Source organism: Eupeodes corollae, chromosome 3, assembly GCF_945859685.1.
Source record: "Eupeodes corollae chromosome 3, idEupCoro1.1, whole genome shotgun sequence".
Lineage (NCBI taxonomy): Eukaryota > Metazoa > Arthropoda > Insecta > Diptera > Syrphidae > Eupeodes > Eupeodes corollae.
Window position 1 is genome coordinate 33,816,046 of NC_079149.1, and position 27,379 is coordinate 33,843,424.

Sequence of the window (27,379 nt, forward strand, 5' to 3'; positions counted from 1 at the left end):
CGAAGACGACCCTCACTTGCTCTCTGTCCAGTCCATAATTTGATGACGAAGAGACGACGACCGACGACGATGAACCAAACCAGACGGAATAAGATTTAAAGGGGCACGGGAAGGACGGTAGAGCTCCCACCAAACTTAACATACATCACAATCACCACACAGATGCTGGGCTGCTGCTGGCCGCTCCTGACCGGCTTTCTTCTAGCGACTTCCATTGGTATGATTGATGGGGCACATATACCTTGGCGAACAGGTTCACTCTGGCGGATAATCGGAGCAATGTTAAAACCCATAATAGAGCGACAGACACGCTCTGTGAGAAGATGTCTTCATTTGGTCCAGTGACTCTTGGTGGAGGCCTTCTGAGTTCTGATGGCTCTATGGCTCTTGTATATGCCTTCAGCCGCTTTGCATTATTTATGTGCGGCCGAAAGCAGCGCACAGGTAGGTCAAAAAAACGGATATCTGAATATGTGAATGGTTTGGTTTGGTGGTTGGATCTGGATTAGGTGCGGGCTCCCGAATAGAGGATATGCTGATGATGCACTTCTGATGCCAACGTCAAAACCATAGCAGTATGGTGGCGCACACCGAATATGAGATATTAATTTGTTTATGCGGCAATAGGTCGGCCCGTTGGAAGGACGACCAAGGTCCGTCCGTCGTCATGGGTCTTAGGGGATTTTTAAATGGAGCAAAAGGGAAGAGGAGTGATGCCATGGGCGCCAGTGTGTTTAGATGGGCTATAAAATGAGTTTTCGGACTCACAAAGAGCGGTCTGATATGTGTGTGGTTTGAGGTCTTTTATATTTTTGCAAATTTTGGCTCTGCCCAAGGCGGGCTGAGGGGGAGGATTTTAAAAACAGCTATTAGTGTGGTCGAATTTATAATAGTAACCAATTATCAGTTTTTGCCCCAAATTGTGTGTATTTTTTTTTGAATGGAAAGAATTTAAGACTTCAAACAATTTGTTTTTGGTTCTTTTTATTTTTAGCAAGAAAGTGATCGTTCAAGTTCTTTTCGGGAACACAATGGGTCTGTAGAGATCCGAGGAAGATGTGTTTTCAGCAATAGCTGATGAATCACTCTTTTAAATTTAGTTTTAAAAATAAAAGGAACATTTTAAGTTCATACACTTAGAAGATAATATATTCTTTGTGAATCTTATTAAAAGCGTACGGTGGCGTATGTGGAACATTTTTTCATTCAATAATAAAATCAGTAAAAGTTATGGAGTTGTTTCGTAAGGTTCTTTATATTATATAAAACAAGCTATTTGTAGATTAGATTAGCTTAAATGAGCTGGTATTAAGAAGCTTTTAAATCATCCTGATTATTACACAAAAGGTTAAGTTCCATTTCACATTCACTTGCCAAATTTTTCCAATCATTCCACCAACTTGTTTTGGTTTGTATTACTTGAAGCGCTGCTATCTTCGGAAGCCTATTATTGCTTATCTTCAGAACTCTCAAGATGTAATCGACTTGCATTTTTAGAGTTCGTACGAACATAGTTAATAATCCTGGTTCCAACATAATATCACAGTTGGGTGTATTTGATTTCAGTCTAAAAATTCGCTTAATAAAGTATCGGAGAAGTTTCTCAACTGTTTCGTATTGTTTCGTTCCCCAGACTCAGATACTGCTTGAAGTATCTTAAACTTGCTGCTATGTGCTATACTTTTGTTAGAAAAACATTTTTTCCAAGTTTTAATAATTGCAGATTAAGCTTTAACTAGTTTCTCTATTTTCATGCTCGAAGTTTTCGTTAAGTGAACTCTTAGATATTTGAGTTCCTTGACAACTCAATGACCTCTCAATTTTAGAACCATTTTTCTTTCGCTGAATTGCGGCCTCCTCCTCGTCTAAAAATCAAAATTTTGGACTTATTAAGATTCTTCATCAAACTCCAAAGCTGACAATATTGACACAAGCGGTTTATCATTAATTGCAATGAGTCAGGTGATGCTGCCAAAAAAACAGTGTCGTCTGCTAACAGCAATACCTTTATTATTTGTCCCGCAAAGGATCTTCAATAAACAGGGAAAACAGACTCGGACTCAATGTGCAGCCTTGTCTGACTACTGAATGTGTTTCAAACCCTCTCGACAACTCTTCTGAACTTTTGTGACATTCGCTTACTACAAAGCTTGTAGATAAGCGCATGTCTACCGATCATATCAAATGCAGATTTAAAGTCAACGAAATACGTTTATAGCTTATTGTCTTTATTCAGGAATATTTCTGCGATACTTTTAAGGGTAAAAATGTGGTCAACTGTCGAACAATCTGTCTTAAAGCCTGCTTAAAAACTCCCCTAAGAGCTTGTTGTCTTCTATCCATTTATTAAAACGTTTTTGAAAAATCAGCGTGAATATTTTATATGAAGCATTTAGAAAGGATATTCCTCTACAATAAGACAACTCGGCCAAGCTCCCTTTCTTATAAATCCGGAAAATGATGGACTCTTTTCATTCTAGTGGTATCATTCCTGTTTCCATGTCATTGTTATATTATGGTTGTCAGTCGATTGATTAGCTCTGCTGTGTCATACTTATAAAATTCTGCTGGTATGCCATTCGGTCCGCAAGCTTTCCCATCCTTAAGTTCCATTACAGCTGAAATCACTTCTTGGTGTCTTATTGCATCATCAAGTTTCCCTTCTGTTGGATTCAACAAACTCTGAAAGTGATTTACCAGCTAATCAGAGCCTATAATAAAATGGATTGAAAACTTTTTTAGGTTTAGCTGCTTTGCCAGGTTCCAAAACTTCATTCCGCTTTTACAAGATGCTAATCTCTTGGATTCAGCTTCGACGAATTCTGCTTTTTTTAGCGTACATACTGCCCTGAAAGATCTATTAGCCAACAAATATTGATTTTTGAAGTAACTATCATTCGAACTTCTCTATGCTCTAAGCCAGCTAAACGATTATTCCCGTTCCTTCCAACAGTCTACATAAAACCATGACTCTATGAAGTTCTCCCGGGCTTTACCGGTGGCAGCTACACTCCTTGATACGACTCCTTGATTATTTTATCCAGCTTGGATAGATCACAATTTCTTTGACTCAGCAGTGAGATATCAAGTCTTGATATTTCATCTCGTTTGTCCGTTTCTATTTCCCTGGAGTCTTGAGCTTCTCTGGAAATCAGTCCGAACGTTATTATCATTGGAAAGTTGTCTGAATACGGTACAGTCTCTATTTTCATGTCAATCGTATGCTCAACCCATTCGTTGCCTAGTATTTCACAGAGCTTCCCTGACTACTGACAAAATCTGACAAGCTTGTACCATTTTGTATTCTTAACCCGCACGCGTAACAAAGGTCAATAAGCTTTAAACCTCTTGCGTTTCAGACTAAATCCTTCGATTTTCTCTCGATTCCCAGTACACTGTTCTCATTTCCAGTTCTTGCATTCATGTCACCCACAACAAGCAGATTAGAAACACTTGTAGACATTATTCCTTCCATTTTTTCAGAATCATTGTTCCATTGATTGCAATTGATATATGTTGGAAGGATGCGATAAATCTTTCCATTAATTTCTAGTTTAACATACGTAACGCTTTCATATACTTCTAACCTAAAATATACATGTTTTAGAATTTTCTTGAAACCAAATAAACATCCCCCACTAGCTCTTCCCTGTGATTGTTTTCACATAGCTGGTAGCCATTTTAATTCATAATTAATAACTTTGTTTTCATAAAGACTAAAGTTAGTTTCAGTATTTCGATCTTCAAGAGCTGTCAAATCATAAGTGCCACCAACCATTTTCTTCATCAGAAATTAAATTTCCATTTTTCTCGAAACAAAACTTTTACCAATTGCTGTCTAGATAACATCGATCCTGCTGACTGCATGTCACTCTATTTAGGCCAAATTGGTTACTTATTATTATACAAATCGTTGACTTTTATGGTTTTACTGACGTCGTTTTTAAGAAGTTTCTACTAATGAATATTACCGCAATCCCAAAGTTCACATCAAATAGGTTTTTATTCTTTCCAGTTTTAAAATAAGAAGTTCCATTTTTATCCTTAAAAAATGGAAAAAAAAAACATCAACACAATTTTCCAATGGTACCTTTCTTTTAGCAGAAAACGGACTATTGCAAAAATTTCTCATACCGACAATACAGCTTTCAATTCTTCACATAACCAACTGCTCATATTCGAATTTCTGTCACCAGTCCTCAGGACACCCCACATCACGTCAGGTACCATAGTTAGCCAACTTTACTAGATTAACAAAGTCAATCTGAAGTGGAAGAAGCACTTTTAAATGTGAATTATGACTATCGTCCGTGTGCTGCAGTACTAAATCCTTCGATTTTCTCTCTTTCTAAAAGTGAATTTTTTTCCGAATGAAAAAAATCTTTTATAATTAACATTCATAAAGCAGTACCGAAACATGAAATATCTAATTACCGTGAAATCTGCAAACTGTCCACCTTTCGCCTTTTCAGCATGGCTTTGTATCGGGCAGGTCAACAACTACTAATCTTTCCATTTTCACAAGCTACGTTCTCCATAAAATAGAGGCAGGGTATCAGGTTGACGTCATCTATACTGACTTTGGAAAAGCCTTTGATAGAGTCAGACACGCTATTCTACTGAACAAACTATCAACAATATTTTGCAATGGTTGAAATATTATCTTATAGGACGCATTCAATTTGTTTCCATTGGTAATGTTCTCTCTACTCCTGTAAATGTGTCATCAGGAGTCCCTCAAGGTAGTCACCTAGGACCCTTACTTTTTCTTATATTTATTAATGACGTTTCGGATATTTTTCATAGTCCTCTTTTTTTTTTGCTGACGATCTTATTGATGCATAAAACAAACTGATGATTGCCTCCGTTTGCAAGATGACCTTAATATGCTTATTTATTTCTAAGTGAATGTTTTTCATTCTATCGTTTTTACTATCCTACTTTCTTCGAATATAAAATTGGTATTAGTGTTCTTCAAAGAGTCAATGAAAAGAAAGATCTTGGTGTTGCCTTTGCACTCAAACTCAATTTTATCAAACATGTTTGGTTTCATTAAAAGAAATGCAACCGATTTTTCAGACCCTTTTACTACTAAATCTTTTATTTTGTTCATACGTAAGATCGATTTTAAAATATTGTTGAGTGGTTTGAAACCCATTCTATAGAATCTATTTTTTAAGAATTTAAAGAGTCCAAAAAAAAAATTTCACTAGGTTTGTTGTATGGAAACTTAGATGGAATATTGAGTTTCCTTCATATGTTACGAGATGAAAACTTATCGGTTTATAGTCACTTGAAAATTTTCTCTGTTTTTCGTGATATTCAGTCGCATTCTTCTTCTTTCTTTAATTGAGTTAAATATATCTTCTCGTCAACTTGGACATTTTGATCTATTTCACGTAAAATAATAAACAATAAAAACTAAAAGGGGCAATTACCCGATTTCAAAACATTACTTATTTCTGTTCCGCTGGTATTAGTCTTAGTATGATGTTAGCCTACAAGCTTCTCCAATAAATGGGCTGTATGGTACTGAAAAAATTTTTCTAATCGGACCAGCAGTTATGAAGATAAGTGCGTTCAAACAAACAAACAAACAAACAAGCAAACTCTTCAACTAATGTAATGAAATACAAGGATTCAAAAATTGAAATATGGTCAAATAATGAGATTGTCTATTTATAAAACTTGTTTTCTGTCTATAGATGGCCTTAAATTTACAAACTTATTAACTTAACTAGTTTGTATCCCAATTACTGATCTAAATCACCATTACACAAATACTTTGTCTGTTTTATATGAACTAAGCAACATAAAAGACAACCCACATTATCTACATACATCTTCGTGTTTATAATTGATGTCTGCTCCCTCAATAAAAAAAAAACTATGTATGACAACAAAATCAACTAACTATTTATATTTTCACTAAAAAAACAAACTGAATAACCAACAACAACAACAACAACAACAAAAATCACATAATAACTCATTTAAAGTTCGCCCTTTAGCAAAATAACTCAATCAAATGAACACAGCAGCGCATACAACAAACTATATACTCACTATAATAGTTGTTCTTAGGCTTACCCACTAAAGCCTACTTGTGTATGCTACAACCTCCGACAAACTGTATAAAACCTGACGATTATATTTATTTTTAACCGTGTGCACTGAATTACATCAATATTATAACCAAGTAAGTCGGTCTTTGCTTTAATTTTCTTTTTTTTTTCGAACTTCTATTTTTCAAAGCAAGCTAAGGTAAGGTAAGGTAGTAGAGTGGTTGCAAAGTTTAACTATCAAAGAGAGATAAAATCGCTTTGGGGTGATAGTGTGATAGTTGAAGCGCAGCAGTCACAAGCAACTGAAAGACTTACATACAACCTCTTACCGACATACCTATTCATCGCACGAATGCAGAATAATTAGTTATGCACAAGAGATTAGCTGTGCAGTGCAACAAAATTACCGACGAACGACCAACGACAACAACTAGAAAAACAACAACAATTATCTACTTTTCTATATGCAATCTTTTCTCAAGCTGTATTTAATAACAATGCCTCGTTCACCGCCCATATTTAAGCGTTTTTTTGTATTTATTTGTATATAATTAGCAGAAGCCGAGGCACGGCTCTATAGCGATTAACAACTTTCAAACCATCACTAAAGACAATCCATTATGATCCTCAACTAATAATCTTTAATTTATAAAAAACAAATCACTTTAATTGTTTAAAAAAAATATGCTTTTATAATAAAATCAAGCCCAATCGGTAATTTATGTCCATTAACAAAGGCGGGACAATTTCTAAGAACTTCTAAGGTGAACTCTTCAAAGTATCATAACACGACATATTATAGGTTTTGACAGGTTTTTGACAGCTAAGTATTTGTTTGATGTGTGCGGTATGCCTTAACTCGACACTAGTTTTATAGCTTGTAGAAAATAGTAAAAAATAATGTATAACCAACCAACATAGTTAATGCTGGCATACGTGCTTACAAGCACGTGCTTTCAATCTTCTATAAAGAGGTTGGTTCTTGTCGTAGCTTATTAATGAACAGAATTAAATGGCACGTTCCTTAGCAAGCAAGTCGGCGATGGTAATGTTATTCATCCGGCAACACAATTGCAACATTTATGTTTAGCTTTGCACAACTCCCATGGAGCCAAACTAGGAGTTAGAATTTCTTTAAGGACCGCTAGAAGATTCAGTCACGTTGTATAGAGATCTAAAGGTTCCGGCCATACAGGGGGTTTTCAAATTATCTTTTTTTCTTTGTTTAAAAGGATCCTTGAGTCTATTTTTGAGACATTCAAACAGATCAACACATTTTTTGTAGCATTCAAAACTTCGGGATTGTTTAAATATCAACGATCTTTTGGCTCAAATCGATGCATGTTACGATACGACAAAATTTGACAAAAAAAAATTGACATTTTGTTCAGTTTTCATGAAGTCCAATACATTTTTACAAATAAAACTTGTTAATTAAAATGCTATTGTCAATTTTTTTAATAGCTCTTAGCGAACCAGGGCAACTAATTCTGCTTGCAAGTCATGTGAAAGATGACCTACAGTTTGTATGCAAATCTGAACGACTAATTTGAGAAAGCCATTTTCATGACAAGAATAAGTCTTGGAGGATTTTGCAAATTCTTGCAAGAGGCAGTAACTTCGAAGAAAACTTTAGGTGGCACAGGTAGGAATTGAACCCAAGATTTCTTGCATAACAGACCATAACGCCACAGATACTACAAAACAATGAACTTACTTCTTTCGAAAACCATATTTTTCTTCAAAATCAATCATATTTGTTTTATTAAGAATCAGTGACCAATTTTGAGTTTTGTTATAGCTATCATTGGTTCTCATCATTGAAACCAATTATTGAAAATTTAATGAGTCGCTTATAGCGGATATTCAAAATACCTGTCATTATATGGCTCCCCGTTCTTGGAGTTATACTAAGGATCTGGCCCTCCAGGTCGGGGGTTGTGTCGTCGTCGGGGTGATTTCCTGGCCACGTAAAAACCTCAAAGTTGCGAAGCACCAACAATCCTCGGATACGGACGGATTAACTGTTGACAACCTACGCAAACAAATTAAGGACAACAAACTTCGGATAGGTATGCACGTGGAATGCTAGGTCCCTTAACAGACCACGTGCGGCCGAAGAATTAGCGGAGGCCTTAGGCTGCTATAAAGCAGGCATCACCGACATCCTAGAAATACGATGGGATGGGCCGGGAAAAAAGAGGATACAAAACTGCGACATTTACTGCGACTGCTACCGAGAAAACCAACAGCGCTTATTTTGATGCGGCTTTGTCATTGGAGCCAAAGGAGACCCTCTAAACTGCACCAACTATCAGTCTACTTAACATCGCCTATAAAATCTTCTCTGCCGTAATATGTGAACGTCTAAAGCCCATCGTCAACAACCTGATAGGTCCTTATCAGTGTGGTTTTAGACCAGGAAAGTCCACAGTTGATCGAATATTCACATTACAGCAGATCCTGAAAAAAAAAACAAAAGAACACTAAATCGACACCCACCATCTTTTCATCAATTTCAAGGCAGCATATGACAGCATCTATAGGAACGAGCTGTATAGAGCAATTTCGAGTTTTAGCATCCCCGCCATTCTGCAGTTTGTGCAGAATGACCATGGAGAATTCACCCTGCTCCATAAAGGTTGGAAACAACTTCACAGAACCTTTCGATGTCAAAAAAGGTTTTAGACAAGGTGATGCGCTGTCATGTGATTTTTTTAACATCGTGCTTGAAAGAATAGTGCAGAGCTCACACGTCAACACTAGAGACACTATATTTCAAAAGTCTGTCCAATTTCTAGCATATGCTGATGACATTGACATAATCGGAAGATCTCAGCGTGATGTCAATTTTGTGAGTATTGAGGCAGAGGCGGGAAAAATAGGTTAAACGGTTAATGAGGGCAAAACAAAGTACATGCTGCCATCAAGAAAGGACATACAACACCGACGTCTTGGTCAAAACGTCACAATCGACAGACGTAACTTTAAGGTAGTCAAGGACTTCGTCTACCTAGGCTCCGCTGTAAACGCAGAAAACAACACCAGCGCTGAAAAACGCAGAATTACTGTTTCTTTGGGCTAAAAAAGCAATTGAGTGGTAAAGTCCTCTCTCGAGGGACCAAAGTGTCGCTATACAAGACCCTTATCATTCCCGTACTGCTATACGGTGCAGAAGCATAGACTATGACAAAAGCGGATGAAAACACCTTGGGTCTGTTTGAAAGAAAAGTTCTACGTGTGATATACGGAGGAGTGGATGAGAAGATGAACGACGAGCTGTACGGGCTGTACAGCGACGAAGACTTAGCCAGAAGGGTAAAAGTCCAACGACTAAGATGGCTGGGTCACGTAGAGCGCATGGAAACCAATGCTCCGGCCCGCAAAGTCTTAGAATCCACTCCCACAAGACCGCGGATCAGTTAGTACGCACAAGTAGAAAGTGACCTCACCCAACTTGGAGCACGAAACTGGAGACATCTAGCTAGGGACCGAGCTAGATGGAGAAGTTTGTTGGGTGAGGCCCTAGTTCACACAGGACTGTAGAGCTACCATAAGTAAGTAAGTAAGTAATTGAAATCAAAATTCCTAGGTAAGTATAGAAAGGGAGTGAAATGCCTTCATAAGAAGTGATTTGATCTTTAAAAATATTAAGTTAAACTAAGAAAAAAGTTCTATTTAACCTCGAACGTATTTTCATTGGTCAAAAAATTCTATAACCATTTAACTTGATTTTCATAACAAACATAACAATTTTATAATTCTTAATAGTTTTAAGATCTCAAAACAAAATTTTAATGAATGGAAACCAAAAATAAAAGCTCGACCCTTACTATCAGTTTTTACCTCATTTACATGGGGTATTATCGATTATTACATCCGAAGCCTTCTATTACTTTTTTAATTTTGGAGAACTTATTTACTGCAAAAACAATTGAGTCTTCATTTTTGAACAAACATCATCAAATGCTCTCCTCACAATTTTTATCGGTTGAAACCTTATTTACAAGAAGACTGTTCGATTTTGGCGGCCGAATACTTTTTCTATGAAAATAGTAGAAATTCAGAAACGCATAAGTTCTCTTCATTTTAAAACCATTGTTTAGGGTATTTACTACAATTCAGCAATTTAGGTTTCATGTTTGATCATTTTTTATGACCGAAGATTAAGAAAAGAATAAAGTTAACTGTGAAAAATTAATAAAAGGGTTTTCCAAAGAGGGGTTTAATTTTGAATATCCCGCTGTTTGGGCAGCGTCATGGAGAACATTCTCGACTGGTAATTTGCAATATTGAAACTTGAAGATACATTTGAGTTGCAGAGATAAATTAGTGATGTGAGGCATTGAAACCGTGTAAGTCTCCAAGAACAGAATTAGTATCAATAAAAACCCAGGTTTGTCGATTCGTCTTCGATTTCTGGAAATAGGCATTCCAAAAACGTCATTGAACCGTATTTAATTTAATGAAATAAATAAATTTAAATTTCAAAGCTTTAAGAGTTGACTTTCGCTGATTGGGTCCTTAAAATGCTATAAAATCATTCAGAAGGTTACGTTCGTCGGAGGCTACGTTTAAAAGTAGAACTGTCGCATTTCGGTTTCGGAAAATCCAAGCACGATGGTTAAAAAGTCTTCATCCTCAACGTGACTGATACTTTCTTATATCTTTCCTAACCGTGTTATTTATTGAGCAGTTTATCGCAACTGCCCTCGAGATATTTTCGACGTTTTTCTTTTGAACCACGTGAAAGACAGAGTCTAATAATCAACAATGGATTCAAGATTCAGGAATGATAAATAATTGATTTTGATTTTTATTGATTTGAAGATTATCAAACTTGATTTGAAGGTGATCAAAAATCATAATAGCTTGATTGACAAATTTAATAAATTAAATAACAGTATTTAACAATAAAAAAAATACTTTAAAAAGGCCAATTTAACAACAAAGAAAAGAAAATGATTATAGAAAATTGAAAGCGTCAGAAGTCTTCATTCATTATTCTGGATCTATATCGTAACGCAACTTTGCAAAAGTTATAGAGCTTGGAGACATCCATCTCATTCAGCATGCTAAGAACTTGTTCCTCTGATAAAGAATATTTCTTCTAGTTTCCCTTAAAGTTGGACACGTTCCACAAAATGTACGACGTTCTCTCTTTCTGCTGAATTAAAAATAGTACACTCCAGGGGTAAATCGGGTCTGTGCGGTATGAAGTTCAGGTTGAGTAGTTCGCTTGCTAACTTGACCATTGTAGCAATGACGTTCACATTATTTGCATCATGGAAGTAGTTCCTTTCTACGAGATTATGGTTGAGCCTACTGTTGGGTTGTTCTGAATAAGGACCCAACTGCTTCAGCTGCATATTCTGCTCTACGCCTCTCATCTACCGCTGGCGCTGCTATAACATTGTACATAATAGCTTAACTGTGAGATACATCTTCCACATTTAAATTAAAGTTTAAATTGGATCCTTTTGCTTGACTTGACCACTCACTGTACCAGTGACTTTCATCTTCTACAGCTTTTACTACTATTTTTGCAACAAGTCGGCATTCGTTCATACTAAAAACGTGCAAGAGATAACCCGCTGCATATTTAGGGTCTATAAAAAGAGGTGATAGTCCGGTTTCCAGCATAATCACGTAATTTGGAGTATTTTTAGGCAGACGAAATATTTTCTTCACATAACGTGTTAGGAGTTTTTCCACCGTGTGAAACTTTTTCCACCCCCATACTTGTGAGCCATAAACAAGTATACTTTCTGCTAATTCTTTGAATACTTTATATTTACTACCATGAGCTAAGTTTTCGTTTATAAAGCATCTTTTCCATGAAATATTAATAGCAGCTTTTGCCTTTTGGAGTTTCTCGCTAAAATGTTTCTCCAAATTCAGGTTTCTTCTCAGCTAAGATTTTTGCTTATTGTTTGTAAGGTTCCAAGTGCATCAGCAGTGGTATACTCTATTTATCATAAGTTGTAGTGTTTCTGGAGAATGCGCAAAAATTACAATGTCATCAGCAAACATTAATGCCTTAATACGAAATACTGCTTAATCAACACCACCTGGAAGGTCATCTATGAAGAGCGAAAACTCAATGTACACCCCTGTCTTACTCCCGAGATGGTTGTAAACCAATCCGTTCCACACTGCAGCCTGTGTTCCTTTATACAGCTCTTCTAGATCGCGTCCGAATTTCAGAGACAAGCCCAGACCATATAGCTTGTAGAATAAAGCACCTCGGTTGATTGAGTGGATAGAATGTTTTGCACATAGTTTCTTATGCACTGCAAATTGTTTACCATTTAATTCCCACGCAAGTTTTCAAAAATCGGTGGTGGTTTTGCAGGTTGCCAGTTTAGAAGCCTGCAGTTCTTCATAATTCTTCTTTTTGTTTTTACATAGCTTCTTATATTGAGAGTTGGCCTCTTAGTAGTTTCTTCTGAATAATCCTTGGGAATTCCGGAAATTTCTCAACCATGTAAAGGATTTCTTACGGGCTTCTTGAAATTCTTCATCAAACCAAGGCTCCTTTATAAATATGCTCCTTTTTCCACAGCCTTGTTGTTGCGGTTAAGATGACTTTATAATTTGCTTTTAGATTCAGGATATTATCATTCAGCAAATTGTTAATGCCTTATTTTCTTCTTTAGGAACACATAAATATTGATTTCTCTAAAAAATTACTCGTTCCTTTAAATTTTAAAATGAAACCTCTTCTTGTGAAACCCTTCATTCAATCGAGCCCTTAACCATGTATACCTTTATTAATCCTGCAAACATATGATAAGTTTATTTATACCTTTTCTATTTTAAACCCTTTTACATATCTTTAAGCCCATTAGACACACAATTTCTACCAGCTTGTTTTTTTTTCAAAACCTTAATGAACCTCGTTATTTTTATCATGCATTCGATTTGTACCGCAATTCAACACTTCATATAATACAATTTGTTATTTGATCCCTTATCGTCTTCACAAAAACATCACAGCTTTTTACATTTCACACTGACAATGTTCAATTTTTCACCCCTTCTCATCACTTTTGACGCTTCAATAAAAATAACCAACAAATAAAACACGTGTTCAACCCCGATATAGAAATTTAAAACCCATTCAGATGTTTTCAACACCCACCTACACCCAAATCTTAATGCCTTTTTTATCCCAACAAAATTGATTTGTTCAATTTTTCCAACGATTAAACTTTGTTCTCGCGGAAAATTCGTTGCAGACCATTTACTATATAACTTAGGTACGTTGGTAGGTAAGGTTAAGATATGTGAAACCCTCTTGTATCATATCAGCCCCCTTTTTTTGTCGGGTTCAAATTTAAAATAAGTAAGAAAAAAACATCTTCGCTATTTGGGTTGCATTGCCCCCTCATTTTTCTTCCTTCTTTTTCTAAGTGAAACAAATCTGAAGACAAGCAAAAAAAAGCTTTTCCAAGGGGGTGGATGATGGAAAATAAAAAAATAAATTCCTTCACGTACCGAAGGACTAAATTCATGATTGGAGGAAATAAAATTTTCCGATTTCTTTCGTTTTTTTTCTGATTCTCTTGTTGTTCAATTTTCCTCTTTTGAAGTTTTATCGCACAAACGTTGAAGAATTTTATCAATTAATTTTCTTTACTGTTTTTTTTTTCTTATAAGGTTTATTTTCTTCTTTTTCTCCTTAAACTGTAACTTTATTGATTTTTCTTATATTTTTTCTTATTCCCTTGACTAATTAAAATCTTTGTTTTCTTATCTCTTTACAGGAAGAAGTAAGTAATAATACATTTTGGAATTTAAATGTGATGATATGCAAAGACTTTGAAAGGGAGGTGGTAAGTTTAGAGTTTAAGTTGGTTTTTATGTTTAACATTTATTTTCAGGACATTTTTGTGTTTCATTATTTTTTTGAGGAAACACTGAACTCAAAATATTGATTTGACTTGCCATTACAATGATAGGGAACCCCAAAAAAACCGTTTCCATTTTTATATTAAGTGCACTTTAAAGGAGGTATAAATGCCCCTATAATAATTAGAAACTGTGCGAGCAATTAAGAAAAGACGATAGGATTAGAAAAGAAAAACCGATGAAGATGGTTTTGAATGTCTGTACATTGTAATTAGTTGGAAATATTGAGCCTGGTAAACCATTCCACATTCGTGTAGTGCGGCTAAAGAAAGTATCCGTGTACTTAAAACTACGTCCGAAATATGGCTCAAGGGTAAACTGGTTGAATTAGAAGAATAAAAGCTTTTTAAATTATTGCCAGATCAGAAGGGTAAAGAAGTTCTTGCATCATTTGAGAAAACTTAAACACTTAGTATCTCGAATATGTGATCAATCCACAACAAGTGGTGTGTGGTGGACATACCTCGATGCAAGTATCAACCATGAAAAGTAATTGGTTTATGGTAAAAAAAAATATATTTATTATATGGCTAATACGCTTGCACTTGAAGCAGCAAGTGTATTAGCGATATATGTTGCACGGGCTCGATGATTATGATCAGTCCTTACGACGTTATCGATTCTTCTATACAATTTTACCGATTTCTTGCGTAGTCAGTATTCAGCACAATGAGACTACGTATGAATCTTTACTTATTTTTAATAAATTTTGATCATTTTAACATGTTAATCGGAGCTAAGTGATCCATTATCGTAAATAGTAAGCATTAAATTAATATTATTCCGCTTCAAATTACAACTGATAGGCAGCGATGTTCTCGCCATCCGTCTCCGTTCGTCCTTCTGTACCTTAACTACGCTCTTTACATGTTTCTCGGCTTAAAAATACTGTCAATAAAAACGACATTACGAAATTTGTAGCACAAAAGCTAAATCTGCCAGCATAGAACCTTGTTTGCGCTAAATTGGTGAAGAAAGATGCAGATGGGTTGATCTTGTTAACTTGCAGTTATCTGTAGACAATGTCTTACAAATACTTTTATATCTTGAAAAAAGTTTTTCTATTTCCCCGGACAGTATTCCACAAATTCCTCTAAATGCTAATATACTTTCTACACTACTTTATACAATATTTAACCTTCCTTTAAGTAATGGTGAGTTCTTAGATGAATTGAAATACACAATAATAACTCTCCATCATAAATCAGGTACAACAAGTTCAATTGAAAATTACAGACCAATTGCAAAACTGATGTTAATTCCTAAGGTTTTCAAAGCTGTACTAAAAAACAAATTGTAAGATCTTCTTCACAATAACATTTCAGTTTACCAACATGGTTTCTTAAAAAGGTAGATCCACTGCTACAAATTTATTAATATTTTCAAATTTTTGTCCATCACACTATTCTGTTCTGTTAAGGAAACTAGCGATATATGGATTTTACTCTCAGCTGCTAAAGTGGATAAAGAGCTATTTAGTAGGTAGAAAACAGGTGTTGAAAACTGATAATGACTTGCCTTGAAATTATAAATTTTTCGGGTGTTCCTCAAGGTAGTCACCTTGGACCACTTCTTATTACCATTTTTATAAACGACTTGTCATTACATCCTACTTTTTCTAAATGTCTTCTATTTTTTTTTTTTTTTTTTTTTTTTTTTTTTTATATCCGATGGAAATCTTCAAAAGACACTCGGTAAGAATCGGTACCGAGTAGTGTGGGACTCTTACCGCACTAAAACCACCGGTGAATCAGGACCAATCTATGAAAGATCGACAAATGATTTTTATTTCTTAATTTTTAAAATCGCATTGGGGGAAGTTTAAGGTTATAACACTTTCCCGTAGCTTTTAGCCCATCAGCTCATGAGGCTTGGTTCTTCTTAATCTCCGAACATTGTCTCGTACATTTAATACGGTCTCCATTTCAGAGTTAGTATGACTTTGCAGTCGCTGATTGTGTGATACAGCGTGTTTCTTAACCACTTCTGTAACCATTTCAATTTGAAGGTCACGATGTAGATCGCTATTTCTTGTATACCAAGGGGCATTTATTATTCCACGAAGGACCTTGCTTTGGAATTTTTGGATGGGTTCAGCATTTGTTTTCTTTGTACAGCCCCATAGTTGGATGCCATATGTCCAAACGGGTTTCAATACTTGCTTATATAACATTAGTTTGTTCTGGATAGATAGGTCAGAGTTCTTTCCTATTAACCAGTACATTTTTCTGTACTTCAAGTTTAGTTCTTCTCTTTTCTTTTTGATGTGTTCTTTCCATTTAACCTTTGCATCCAAATTCATTCCAAGGTTTTTGGCGGTATTGGAGTAAGGTACTTCTGTACTGTTTATAAAAATTGGAACATTGTTTATGTTTTTGTTTGTAAAGTTTATATGCGTCGATTTTGTTTCGTTTAATTTGATACGCCATTTGTGCGTCCAATCACTAACTTTATCGACTGCATTTTGCAATTTTTGTGTAGCCTTCGTAACGGATTTATCTGGCACCAATATTGCAGTATCATCAGCAAAGGTGGCCATGATAGCGTTGATGTCCACTGGAATATCCCTTGTATATAACAGATACAGGGTTGGTCTTAGGACACTTCCTTGTGGTACACCGGCTTCAATTTTCTTAAGTTCCGAGTAATTTTGGTCGTACCATACTCTAAAGAGTCGGTTCGTAATGTAGGATTTCAGTATTTCGTAGTACTGCCTGGGGAAGTCCCTATGCAGTTTGTACTCAAGTCCCAAGTGCCAAACCTTGTCAAAAGCTTGAGCAACATCTAAGAATACAGACGAGCATACTTGTTTTTCTTCAAGTGCCTTTTCCACAACATCCGTAATTCGATGCACTTGGTCTATCGTGGAATGTTTATTTCTAAATCCAAACTGATTGCTCGGAATAAGTCTTCTTTCTTCAATTATTTTGTTAAGCCTTTTAAGTAGCAGTTTTTCAAAAACTTTTGCCATGATTGGTATAAGCGATATTGGTCTGTAAGATGTAACTTCTGTTGGTGGCTTACCTTGTTTAGGTATAGCAATGACTTCCGCAATTTTCCAATGATGTGGCACATATCTTAGTTTAAGGCATGCGTTTATTATAAATTGGAGTTTCTTGAAGGCTATAAGAGGCATTTCTTTCAGAACCTGAGCAGTTATAAGATCGTACCCTGGTGATTTTTTGTTTGACAACTTATGTTGACACATGCTTCTTACTTCTTTGAGCGTGACAAAACGTATTTCACATTCGTCGTTTCTGTCAACAAACTGTAAGGGATCTGTAGCTGTGCTTGCTGGGAATGGCTTGAAAACATTCGCGAGATGTTCAGCAAAGAGATCAGCCTTTTGTTTCGGGTTTCCGATCCATTTACCATCTTGAGATTTTATCGGCGGGTTTTGTGTCTGAGGTCTTTTTAGGCGCTTAGTTGCTTTCCATAAGGAGTATTCTGTAGAAGCATCCGTCGTCAGACTTTTCAGGAATCTACTTAGTGAATCATTTTTAAACTCACAGATTCTTTTCTTTAATTCGTTGTTAAGACGGTTAAAAACTACCTTATCATCTGGGAATCTCGTGGATTGCCATTTTCTTCTAGCTCTTCTTTTTTCCAATATCAACTCCTTTATTTCGATAGGATATTTTATTTCTTTTTCTCTTGCATTCGAAATAGTTTGAGTACTTTCTTCTGCAGCCTGCTGCACATCAGCAATAAATTGTTCTACGTCATGATCAATTTGTTCAATTGTTTGCATAGGGGATCTTAGGTTTATAAAATTTTCAAGTTTGTCTCTGAATTCGTTCCAGTTTGTTCTGTATGTCTTCTATTGACGATTTAAAAATATTCAGTTTCATAAATTTACTTAACGATGGAAAAAAATTCAATCAATATTTTAAAAATAAGAAATGTAGCGTTCTGACATTTTCTAAAAATCACAGTCCATTAAATTATAACTATAAACTTGAAAACGACATTTTACAAAGACTTGATAGCTAGGGTTTGTTTTTCGAAATTCAAAAGATTTTGAAGACGTTAAAAGCTCCGACTACATTTAAAATATTGTATTCTTATACGGAGCCCCTTTACAGCGTCTAGCTTTTGTCTTATAGAAAAGGTTCACAAAGTTTGCCTTACGAAAAATATTTGGTTATTCAAATGTTGTATCTTATGAGACGAGGTGTATTTTAATTGATCTAAATCCTCTTGCTCAGAGGAGAAAATTAAACTCAATACTTTTATCTTTTGATGTCTTGCATTTTAATATTGACTGTTCATTTTTGTTATCTATGTTTTTTATTTGTGCGCCTTCTAGAAACGTGTGCCTCGTGACTGCGATTGGATAGTTTATTTAATTAAAATTGTTTGTTGTACAAAAATATAAATTTTTGTTTGAAAAGTTATTCGAAGTGTTTTACAGCAGAAATGTTTGACTAACATATAAAACATCCATAGGGGAATTACCACAGATAAAAGGTAAAGTGATAACCTGCTTCGGATAGAGATTAGAGTTTGGACTTTTTGTACGTTTGAAACCTTTTTGAGGCTCGAACGCATCGTTCGTAGAAAAGTGGTTTATTTATTCGTCATGTAAATGTATATTTTTAATGTTTGTGTAATCCTGTTGACTCCGTATCAACTTGAGTTTTTGAAAATAGAACCTACAAAGTAGTTTGACAGTTTTAAAAAAAAAGATTTAGTTCAAGAAAATTCAAATCCTTCTTTTCATTACGGTTTTCACGGTTACTTAGCATAAAATCGTTCTTAGAGTTCTCTGTACGTCATTTTATAATTAATTGTAAAACTAAAGAAAGATGTAGTTTTGTTTTGCAAACTGACACAACTAAGTTGCTTAAATAAACGGTGACTTTTTAAGAGCTTAAGAACTTAAAAAAAAAAGCGCATAAAATTTGCAAAATCTCATCGATTCTTTATTTGAAACGTTAGATTGGTCCATGACATTTACTTTTTGAAGATAATTTCATTTAAGTGTTGACCGCGGCTGCGTCTTAGGTGGTCCATTCGGAAAGTCCAATTTTGGGTAACTTTTTCGAGCATTTCGGCCGGAATAGCCCGAATTTCTTCGGAAATGTTGTCTTCCAAAGCTGGAATAGTTGCTGGCTTATTTGTGTAGACTTTAGACTTGACGTAGCCCTACAAAAAATAGTCTAAAGGCGTCAAATCGCATGATCTTGGTGACCAACTTACCGGTCCATTCCTTGAGATGAATTGTTCTCCGAAGTTTTCCCTCAAAATGGCCAAAGAATCGCGAGCTGTGTGGCATGTAGCGCCATCTTGTTGAAACCACATGTCAACCAAGTTCAGTTCTTCCATTTTTGGCAACAAAAAGTTTGTTAGCATTGAACGATAGCGATCGCCATTCACCGTAACGTTGCGTCCAACAGCATCTTTGAAAAAATACGGTCCAATGATTCCATCAGCGTACAAACCACACCAAACAGTGCATTTTTCGGGATGCATGGGCAGTTCTTGAACGGCTTCTGGTTGCTCCTCACTCCAAATGCGGCAATTTTGCTTATTTACGTAGCCATTCAACCAGAAATGAGCCTCATCGCTGAACAAAATTTGTCGATAAAAAAGCGGATTTTCTGCCAACTTTTCTAGGGCCCATTCACTAAAAATTCAGATCGTTCGGCTTCAGTTCTTGCACGAGCTGTATTTTATACGGTTTTACACCAAGATCTTTGCGTAAAATCTTCCTTGTGGTCGAATAACACAAACCCAATTGCTGCGAACGGCGACGAATCGACATTTCACGGTCTTCAGCAACACTCTCAGAAACAGACGCAATATTCTCTTCTGTACGCACTGTACGCATTCGTGTGGTTAGTTTAATGTCCAATAAAGTAAACTGAGTGCGAAATTTGGTCACAATCGCATTAATTGTTTGCTCACTTGGTCGATTATGTAGACCATAAATCGGACGTAAAGCGCGAAACACATTTCGGACCGAACACTGATTTTGGTAATAAAATTCAATGATTTGCAAGAGTTGCTCGTTAGTAAGTCTATTCATGATGAAATGTCAAAGCATACTGAGCATCTTTCTCTTTGACACCATGTCTGAAATCCCGCGTGATCTGTCAAATACTAATGCATGAAAATCCTAACCTCAAAAAAATCACCCTTTATAATTAAAAAGACGTAAGCACTAATATTTATTGATATCTTGCAAAAAGTTGCACGCGAAGATCTAAACATAGTAAGACAATATTTTACGAACGAACCTCTTTAAAAAATGGAAAACATTTTGATATTTTCTTAACACATCCTCTTTAAAATTGTGCAGTGTCGTCAAATTATTTACCAACTTTGTTTCAAATTATTTTAACGAACATGGAATCCCAAAAACACGGCGTGGTAAAGTTTCAGCAGTAAAATATTTTACTCAAAAGCACACATTCTGCTCTTAAATTTTTTTAGGAGCTATATGAGTTTCACCTGAGTGAAATTTCAATTTGAACTAAAAATATGATTCCGTAAAGTCTCTAACACTGGACTTTATAAACAAATCAGTCTTCTTCATCTTTCATAGCCAGCATTTTGGGAAGCTGGGTAAGTGTTTTATCGCATAGAGGTGATCACAATTAGCCACCAAGGTCTTGTTTTTTAACACCTTTAGACTTTTTGTTTTTTAGACACTGTAAAGAGGTATGCCAAACGAAATTCGAAAAAGTCTTTTAGGACAACCATTAATGGGTTAGACTGAAAATGCTCTAAAAATTCACTAGCCAAATTCACTGTAACGAAAAACAATTCCAACTTTCAAAAATTTACGACTTTATCTTGAAAAAATTCATATAAACAAATTATAGTAAGGTACTGACAGTTTTTGGTAAATCATTTGTCGGCTTTTTTTTGTATAAACGAATTTTAGTTAGACATTAACTGAACACAAAAACTATTTACTAGAATTCGTGGTCAGTTTTATTAAGTAATTTCGTTAGTCCTTTGAAAGATAACCCTAATACCTTCTATCCTACATTCTTTAAACCCATTTCACTAAACAGAATAAACAATTAAAGAAAACAAATTACTTTAACAATTCATATCTTTCGAAACCCTTTAACTATACATAAACTAAAATTATCTACCTATTTTGTACATATTTTCTTTTTGTACATTCCAAGAAACCCTTAAGATCCAAAAGCCAACCACAAGATTTGCATTATCTCCAAGGAACTTCGATACCATACTATTCTACCTATACCATATTTTTGAACCGAAAAACTTGTAAGGAAATATTTTTGTCAAAACCAAGAAAATCTCATTAGACAAACCAATAACTGCTTAATTCTTTGGACTTAAAATAGTTAACTCTTTCATATTATAGACGTAGATGAACACCATAGTCAAAGCGGAATGTATAGTTTTCCACCCAAAACGACCCTCCTTCTGCGAGTGGAGTGTCCGCTATTTTCGACGTTTGTGGGTTTTAGTTTCTTGGGGCTTGAATATTTAGCGCGAACCAAAATGAAGTAATATTTTAAACTGGGACAGTTATTAGAAATTTTATTGCTTATTTTGGGTAACATTCCATTTGAAAAGTTTACCAAATAGCCTGGCAGAGTTTCCTGCCGCGATACCCTGAATTTCTATACACCACCTACCCCAGCGCCCTCATCATCGCAACACCAAAAGACCGACCAAATAGCTATCATCGTAGCATCAGAGAACGTGTTGGTCGGTTCTTTGATGGTAATGAAAATAGGCAATTCGCAATGCTTTCCGTGTTAATTACTTTGAAACATCTTTTTCTATTTCAAACAAAGTTCCAACATCAAAACATTAAAAAACAGTTTTCCAGTGATTTGAAAACTCACTCATTCTAAAAACACGGAGTGGCTCGGTTCAGCGCGGCAGGCAACACTTGGAGAAGGGAGAAGGCTTCAAAGACGAAATGAAGGCAAAAGAAATTAGCTACACTTAGTCACGATGAAATGGCGATGATAAGCATTATTTTTCTAGAGTATGAGGGGGTTGGAGGGGTTGTTGTTTTGTTTAATTATTTCTTAGAAAACTTAAATTGAACATTATTTGGGTCGGAGGGTGGAAGTGATGATGATGATGATACAAAAACAACTTAGGAAAGAAAAAGAATAGAGACGAGTACAAGGACCAGAAGCGAATACAATGCCAACGGTTTAAAAATGTAATAAAGTGCTTTTGTATTAGCGGCGTTAGAGGTAGAGGTTGAGGGAGGTTTTCTCTTTAAATTTGAGGAATTTGCTTTGCAATTGATCTTTCGTTACTTAAAACATTATAATTTACTCGGAATATAATTTTTTAAAACCCATTTAATTGTTGCTTTAGCTATGAGTGTGAATGCGAAACAATTATAAGACAGGAAACGTAAATGCCATAAATTAATTATATGAGTATTAAAACATTCCTTTTTTATTTGTAAATACATTTTAAAGTTCAATAAGCTATATGATTCATACAACATTCTCAAAAAGGCCATAATTTTCTGTTAAAAATAGAACTTTGTTGAAAAACGATTTTGGTCTATTGAAATGGTTAATGTCAATAATATTTAAATTATATCTTAAAGTAAACTTACAGGGAACGTTAAAAAAATAATGGCATCTTAAATTATTAGGAATGTAAAATATTTTCAAAGCTTTCTAATCACAACAACATATCAGAGTTTAGTATTACACCTAAATCGCTTATCTTTGAGATTCGATTAAGAGGTTTGGATTCAATTTGTTCAAATAACAAGCAAAAAGTTCAAATTACATTTTTTAATGTCAAGTTTAAGACCACTGAGATGACACCACTGACCACTATTGAGGTCAGATTGAACGTTCTTACAATCTTCAAATCTTTATTCTTTTAAAAACTGTTTAAGATCAACTGCATACATCAGATAATCACAGTAAATAATCACTTAAAGAATATCATTAGTAAAAATGATGAAAAGAAGTGGACCAAGGTGGCTTCCTTGGGGAACACCTGACGTTCATAAATTGTCCTTAGAGCATACGTTATTTATCTTTACATTGAGTTTCGTGTCTGTTCGCCTTGTGTATAGACTTCGTTGGAAAAATAATAAAAGCATTGCTGTTTGCTTACGACATTGTTCTTTTGGCAGCATCACCTGAATCATTGCAGTTAATAATAAACCGCTTGTATCAATATTGTCAGCTTTGGAGTTTCATGGTGAATCTTAATAAGTCCAAAATTTTGATTTTTAAACAAGGAGGAGGCCGCAATTCAGCGAAAGAAAAATGGTTCTATAATGGAGAGGTCATTAAAGTTGTCAAGGAATTCAAATACCTTGGAGTTCACTTAAGGAACAAATTTGAGCATTTAAATTTGTTTAAGAGGGAAACTATTTAAGGCTAAAGGTGCAATTATTGCAACTTGGAAAAAACGTTTTCTAACAAAAGTATAGCACATAGCAGCAAGTTTAAGATATTTGAAGTAGTATCTGAGTCTGGGAAACGAAACAAATCGAAACAGTTAAGAAACTTCTCCGATGCTTTATTAAGCAAATTTTTAGATTGACATCAAATACACCCAACTGTGATATTATGTTGGAATCAGGATTATTAACTATGTTCGTACGAACTCTAAAAATGCAAGTCGATTACATCTTGAGATTTCTGAAGATAAGCAATTATAGGCTTCCGAAGATAGCAGCGCTTCAAGTTATACGAACCAAAACCAGTTAAAGTGATGATTGGATAAATATGGCAAGAAAAAGTGGAATGGAACTTAACCTTTTATGTAATAACCAGGACGATTTAAAAGCTTCTTTATACCAGCTCATTTCCGCAGTGGACATAAAACGACGAGAGAAATACTTGAATGACGCCACATGATCTATATACAGGAAGCTCTACTGTCAACTAAATCACAACTTGGAAGAAAGGAATTATTTAAGGGACGATAATAGCATTGTCTAAATTTCAGTGATGGTTAAATTGAGAGGAGAAGTTATTCAGCTGAATTTTATACCTCATAGAGATGAATTACCAATTATATGCTCATTGTGAAGCCAAGCTTGAAATGAGAACCGAGAGAAAATCGAAGGATTTAGTCTGCAACGCAAGAGGCTTAAATCGTATTGACCTTTGTAACTCGTACGGGTTAAGAATACAAAATGGTACAAGCTTGTCAGAATTTGTCAGTAGTCAGGGAAGCTCTGTGATATACTAGGCAACGAATGGAATGAGCATATGATTGACATGAAAATAGAGACTGTACCATATTCAGACTACTTTTCAATGATCACAACGTTCGGACTGATTTCCAGAGAAGCTCAAGAGTCCAAGGTTATAAATTCCTTACCGAAACTGAAATGGAAATAGACAAACGAGATCAAATATCAAGCAAGGCTTGATATCTACTGAGTCAAAGAAATTGTGATCTATCCAAGCTGGATAAAAAAATTAAGGAGTCGTATCTGACTGTATATCCCAACAGCAAAGCCCGGGAGAACTTCATAGAGCCATGGTTTTATGTAGACTGTAGGAAGGCTCGGGAATTATCGTTTAGTTGGCTTAGAGCATACGGATATTCGAATGATGGCTACTTTAAAAATCAATATTTTTTGGCTAATAGATCTTTCAAGGAAATGTTTAAGCTTAAGAAGGCAGCATTCTTCAAAGCTGAATCCAAGAAATTAGCGTCTTGTAAAAGCGGAAAGAAGTTTTTGAACGTGGCAAAGCAGATAAACGTAAAAAAAGTTTTCAATAAATTTTAGTATATATATAGTATATATAAATCAGCTGATAGATCACTTTCAGAGTTTGTTGAATCCAACAGAAGGGAAACTTGATGCTGTAGTAAGACACTAAGAAGTGATTTCAGCTGTAATGGAACTTAAAGATGGGGAAACATGCCGACCGAATGGCATACGAGCAGAATTTTATAAGTATGGCACAGCAGAGCTAATCAATCGACTGACAACTGTATTATAACAATAACATGGAAACAGGAATGATATCACTAGAATTCAAGGAGTTCATCATTATCCCGATTCACAAGGAGGAATATCCTTTCTAAATGCTTCATATAAAATATTCACGATGATTTTGAAAAAAAAAAAAACGTTTTAATAAATGGACAGAACACAAAAACCTTTTAAAGAAGTTTCAAGCAGGCTTTAGGAAAGGTTTTTCGACGGTCGACACACTTTTACCTTTAAAAGTATCGCAGAAACATTCCTGAATAAGAACAAGAAGCTATATACGTTTTTCGTTGACTGCATTTGATATGATCGATAGACATGCGCCTATCTACAAGCTGTATAGTAACGGAATGTCATGGAAGTTCGGAAGAGTTATACACATTTTATTTGAAGATAAAATCGCTAAGGTATGGAATGGAGAAGAGTTGTCGAGATGGTTTAAAACACAATCGTGAGTCAGACAAGGCTATACATTGAGTTTCGAGTCTGTTCGCCTTGTGTATCCAAACATTTCAAACCTTTTCATTAGTGTGAGGAGGTTCACTGAACCAAACGCTTTGAGATCTTTTTTTCCATAGTATTTGTGGCATATGGTGGGAAATAAGTTAAATTTGTAAACCTACCAGTAACAAAGCTATGCTGTTCTGTTGTCAGATACTTACACGTAGGAAAATCTAATTCTTTTTCAATAAGCCTTCAAATAACTTGGGAATTGCAGAGAGTTTGCAAATACCTCTATAATTTTCAATAATATTTTTCGTATTATAGGCACGGTATTTCAATTTTTTTTTAGATTACGAAGCCATTTATTTCCAAACGAATTTGTCTAGTTCTAATAGCCACATTTTTTAAATAAGTAAATCCAAGTCACAAGGCACCAAACAGTGATAAGTTGGGAATGGATAGGCTTTTCAAAAACCTTGCTTTTATTTTTCGTACCCCGAAGTCGAAGCAAATATAATCTTCATCGCATCATTGATGATCATTTTTTGATAGAAAATTGAAACACTTTAAACCATTGTAAGGACCGAACAAATATAGAAACGAGGTTGCTGGTGTTTGACCGGTGTAATCTCTTGTGTTGTTTATAATCTGCTTTTAAATAAGATATAAATAAGTTAAAAATAGTTGAGGTTACGTAAGACTTGTGTCTTAAAAAAAAATACCTATGATATATAAAACTTATAGTCCTTTCTTAATCTTTTAATGCATTAAGTTATTCATTAGTTAAAAATAAATATTTGCATTTAGTTATAAAAATTCCCTAACTTATTGTTATTATTTTTTTCAACAGGCCCCCGTACACGAAAACCGAAAAAATCACCTGGTGAAAAAGGTATCCAACCTGTCAATGAAGATAAAAGACCTCGTACCGCATTCAGTGGATCTCAGTTGGCTCGATTAAAAGTAAGTCTCCTCACCCCTCCCTCCCTTAAAAAAAACACAATTTCTTATTTGTATCTTTTATCACACAGCACGAATTTACAGAAAACCGCTATCTCACAGAAAAGCGACGTCAACAATTAAGCGGTGAACTCGGTCTAAATGAAGCTCAGATAAAAATCTGGTTTCAAAATAAACGTGCCAAGATTAAGAAGTCAAGTGGTACTAAAAATCCATTAGCTCTACAATTGATGGCTCAGGGTCTATACAATCACTCAACAATTCCATTAACAAAAGAAGAGGAAGAGCTGCAAGAGCTTCAAGCTAAAGCAGCATCGAGTGCATAGAAATAATAACAAAAACAAAAAAAAGAGTTCCTTTTCACATAAATCTTTTATGTAAGAAACTCATCTTTACAACGAAAGTATTAGACAAACGAATAAAAATATAAAACAAAATACAAACAACAAAAAAACTATAAACAATTGTATATTTTAACCACCTATTCTTGTACAAAAATTAAATTAAATAAATAATAAAATAAAAATAAATTTTAAAAAAAGCAATATTTAACTTTTAAGATAAAACAGATCGATTATAGTTTATATGTAAAAATAAAAATGTGTAAATATATTTTTTTCTCACTTGTTTTTTCCACGAAGTTTTTTTTTTGTTCTTATCTTATAAACAAAAAATAAAAATTATTAAAATAAAACATAATTTTCTAGTCCTTGCAAAAAAATATTTATAAGCAAAATAAAATTATTAATTTTAAATATACTCATAAATAAGAAATAATAATAAAAAAATAAAATATGTAATGTATTCAATTGTATATTTATTTAAATCAAACTGAATAATATTTTGAGTTACTCTTATGTATTTTGTATCATAAAACATTATTGAACTGTTAGTAGGTATATTTAATTAAAGAAGAAAAAAAAAAAACAGAATATAAAAGAAAACAAAAATAAAATAAAACTTATTTAAATTAAATAATAAATCGTTGTGTTTTGATTTCTTAATTAAAATAGATATTTTTGCTGTTTGACAATGAGATACTATGGTGTCAGTTGTTTAG

At 34.7% G+C, this 27,379-nt stretch overlaps 1 protein-coding gene across 1 annotated transcript; it reads left to right on the forward strand.

The window, feature by feature from the left end:
- Positions 1-323: 323 nt before the first annotated feature.
- LOC129950410 (homeobox protein E60) lies at positions 324-26,862 on the forward strand. The gene is made up of 3 exons (XM_056062352.1): positions 324-444; positions 26,177-26,322; positions 26,391-26,862. Exons 1-3 carry the CDS (start codon positions 324-326, stop codon positions 26,643-26,645), a joined length of 522 nt encoding a protein of 173 aa, XP_055918327.1. The 3' UTR covers positions 26,646-26,862.
- The last annotated feature ends 517 nt before the right edge of the window (positions 26,863-27,379 follow it).

Bases quoted from the DNA above. Each gene is read 5' to 3' on its own strand.
- LOC129950410 (XM_056062352.1), top strand. From the start codon at position 324: ATGTCTTCATTTGGTCCAGTGACTCTTGGTGGAGGCCTTCTGAGTTCT. The intron at 445-26,176 runs GTAGGTCAAAAA...AGTTATAAAAAT, and splicing joins CGGCCGAAAGCAGCGCACAG to TCCCTAACTTATTGTTATTA. The intron at 26,323-26,390 runs GTAAGTCTCCTC...TTTATCACACAG, and splicing joins CTCAGTTGGCTCGATTAAAA to CACGAATTTACAGAAAACCG.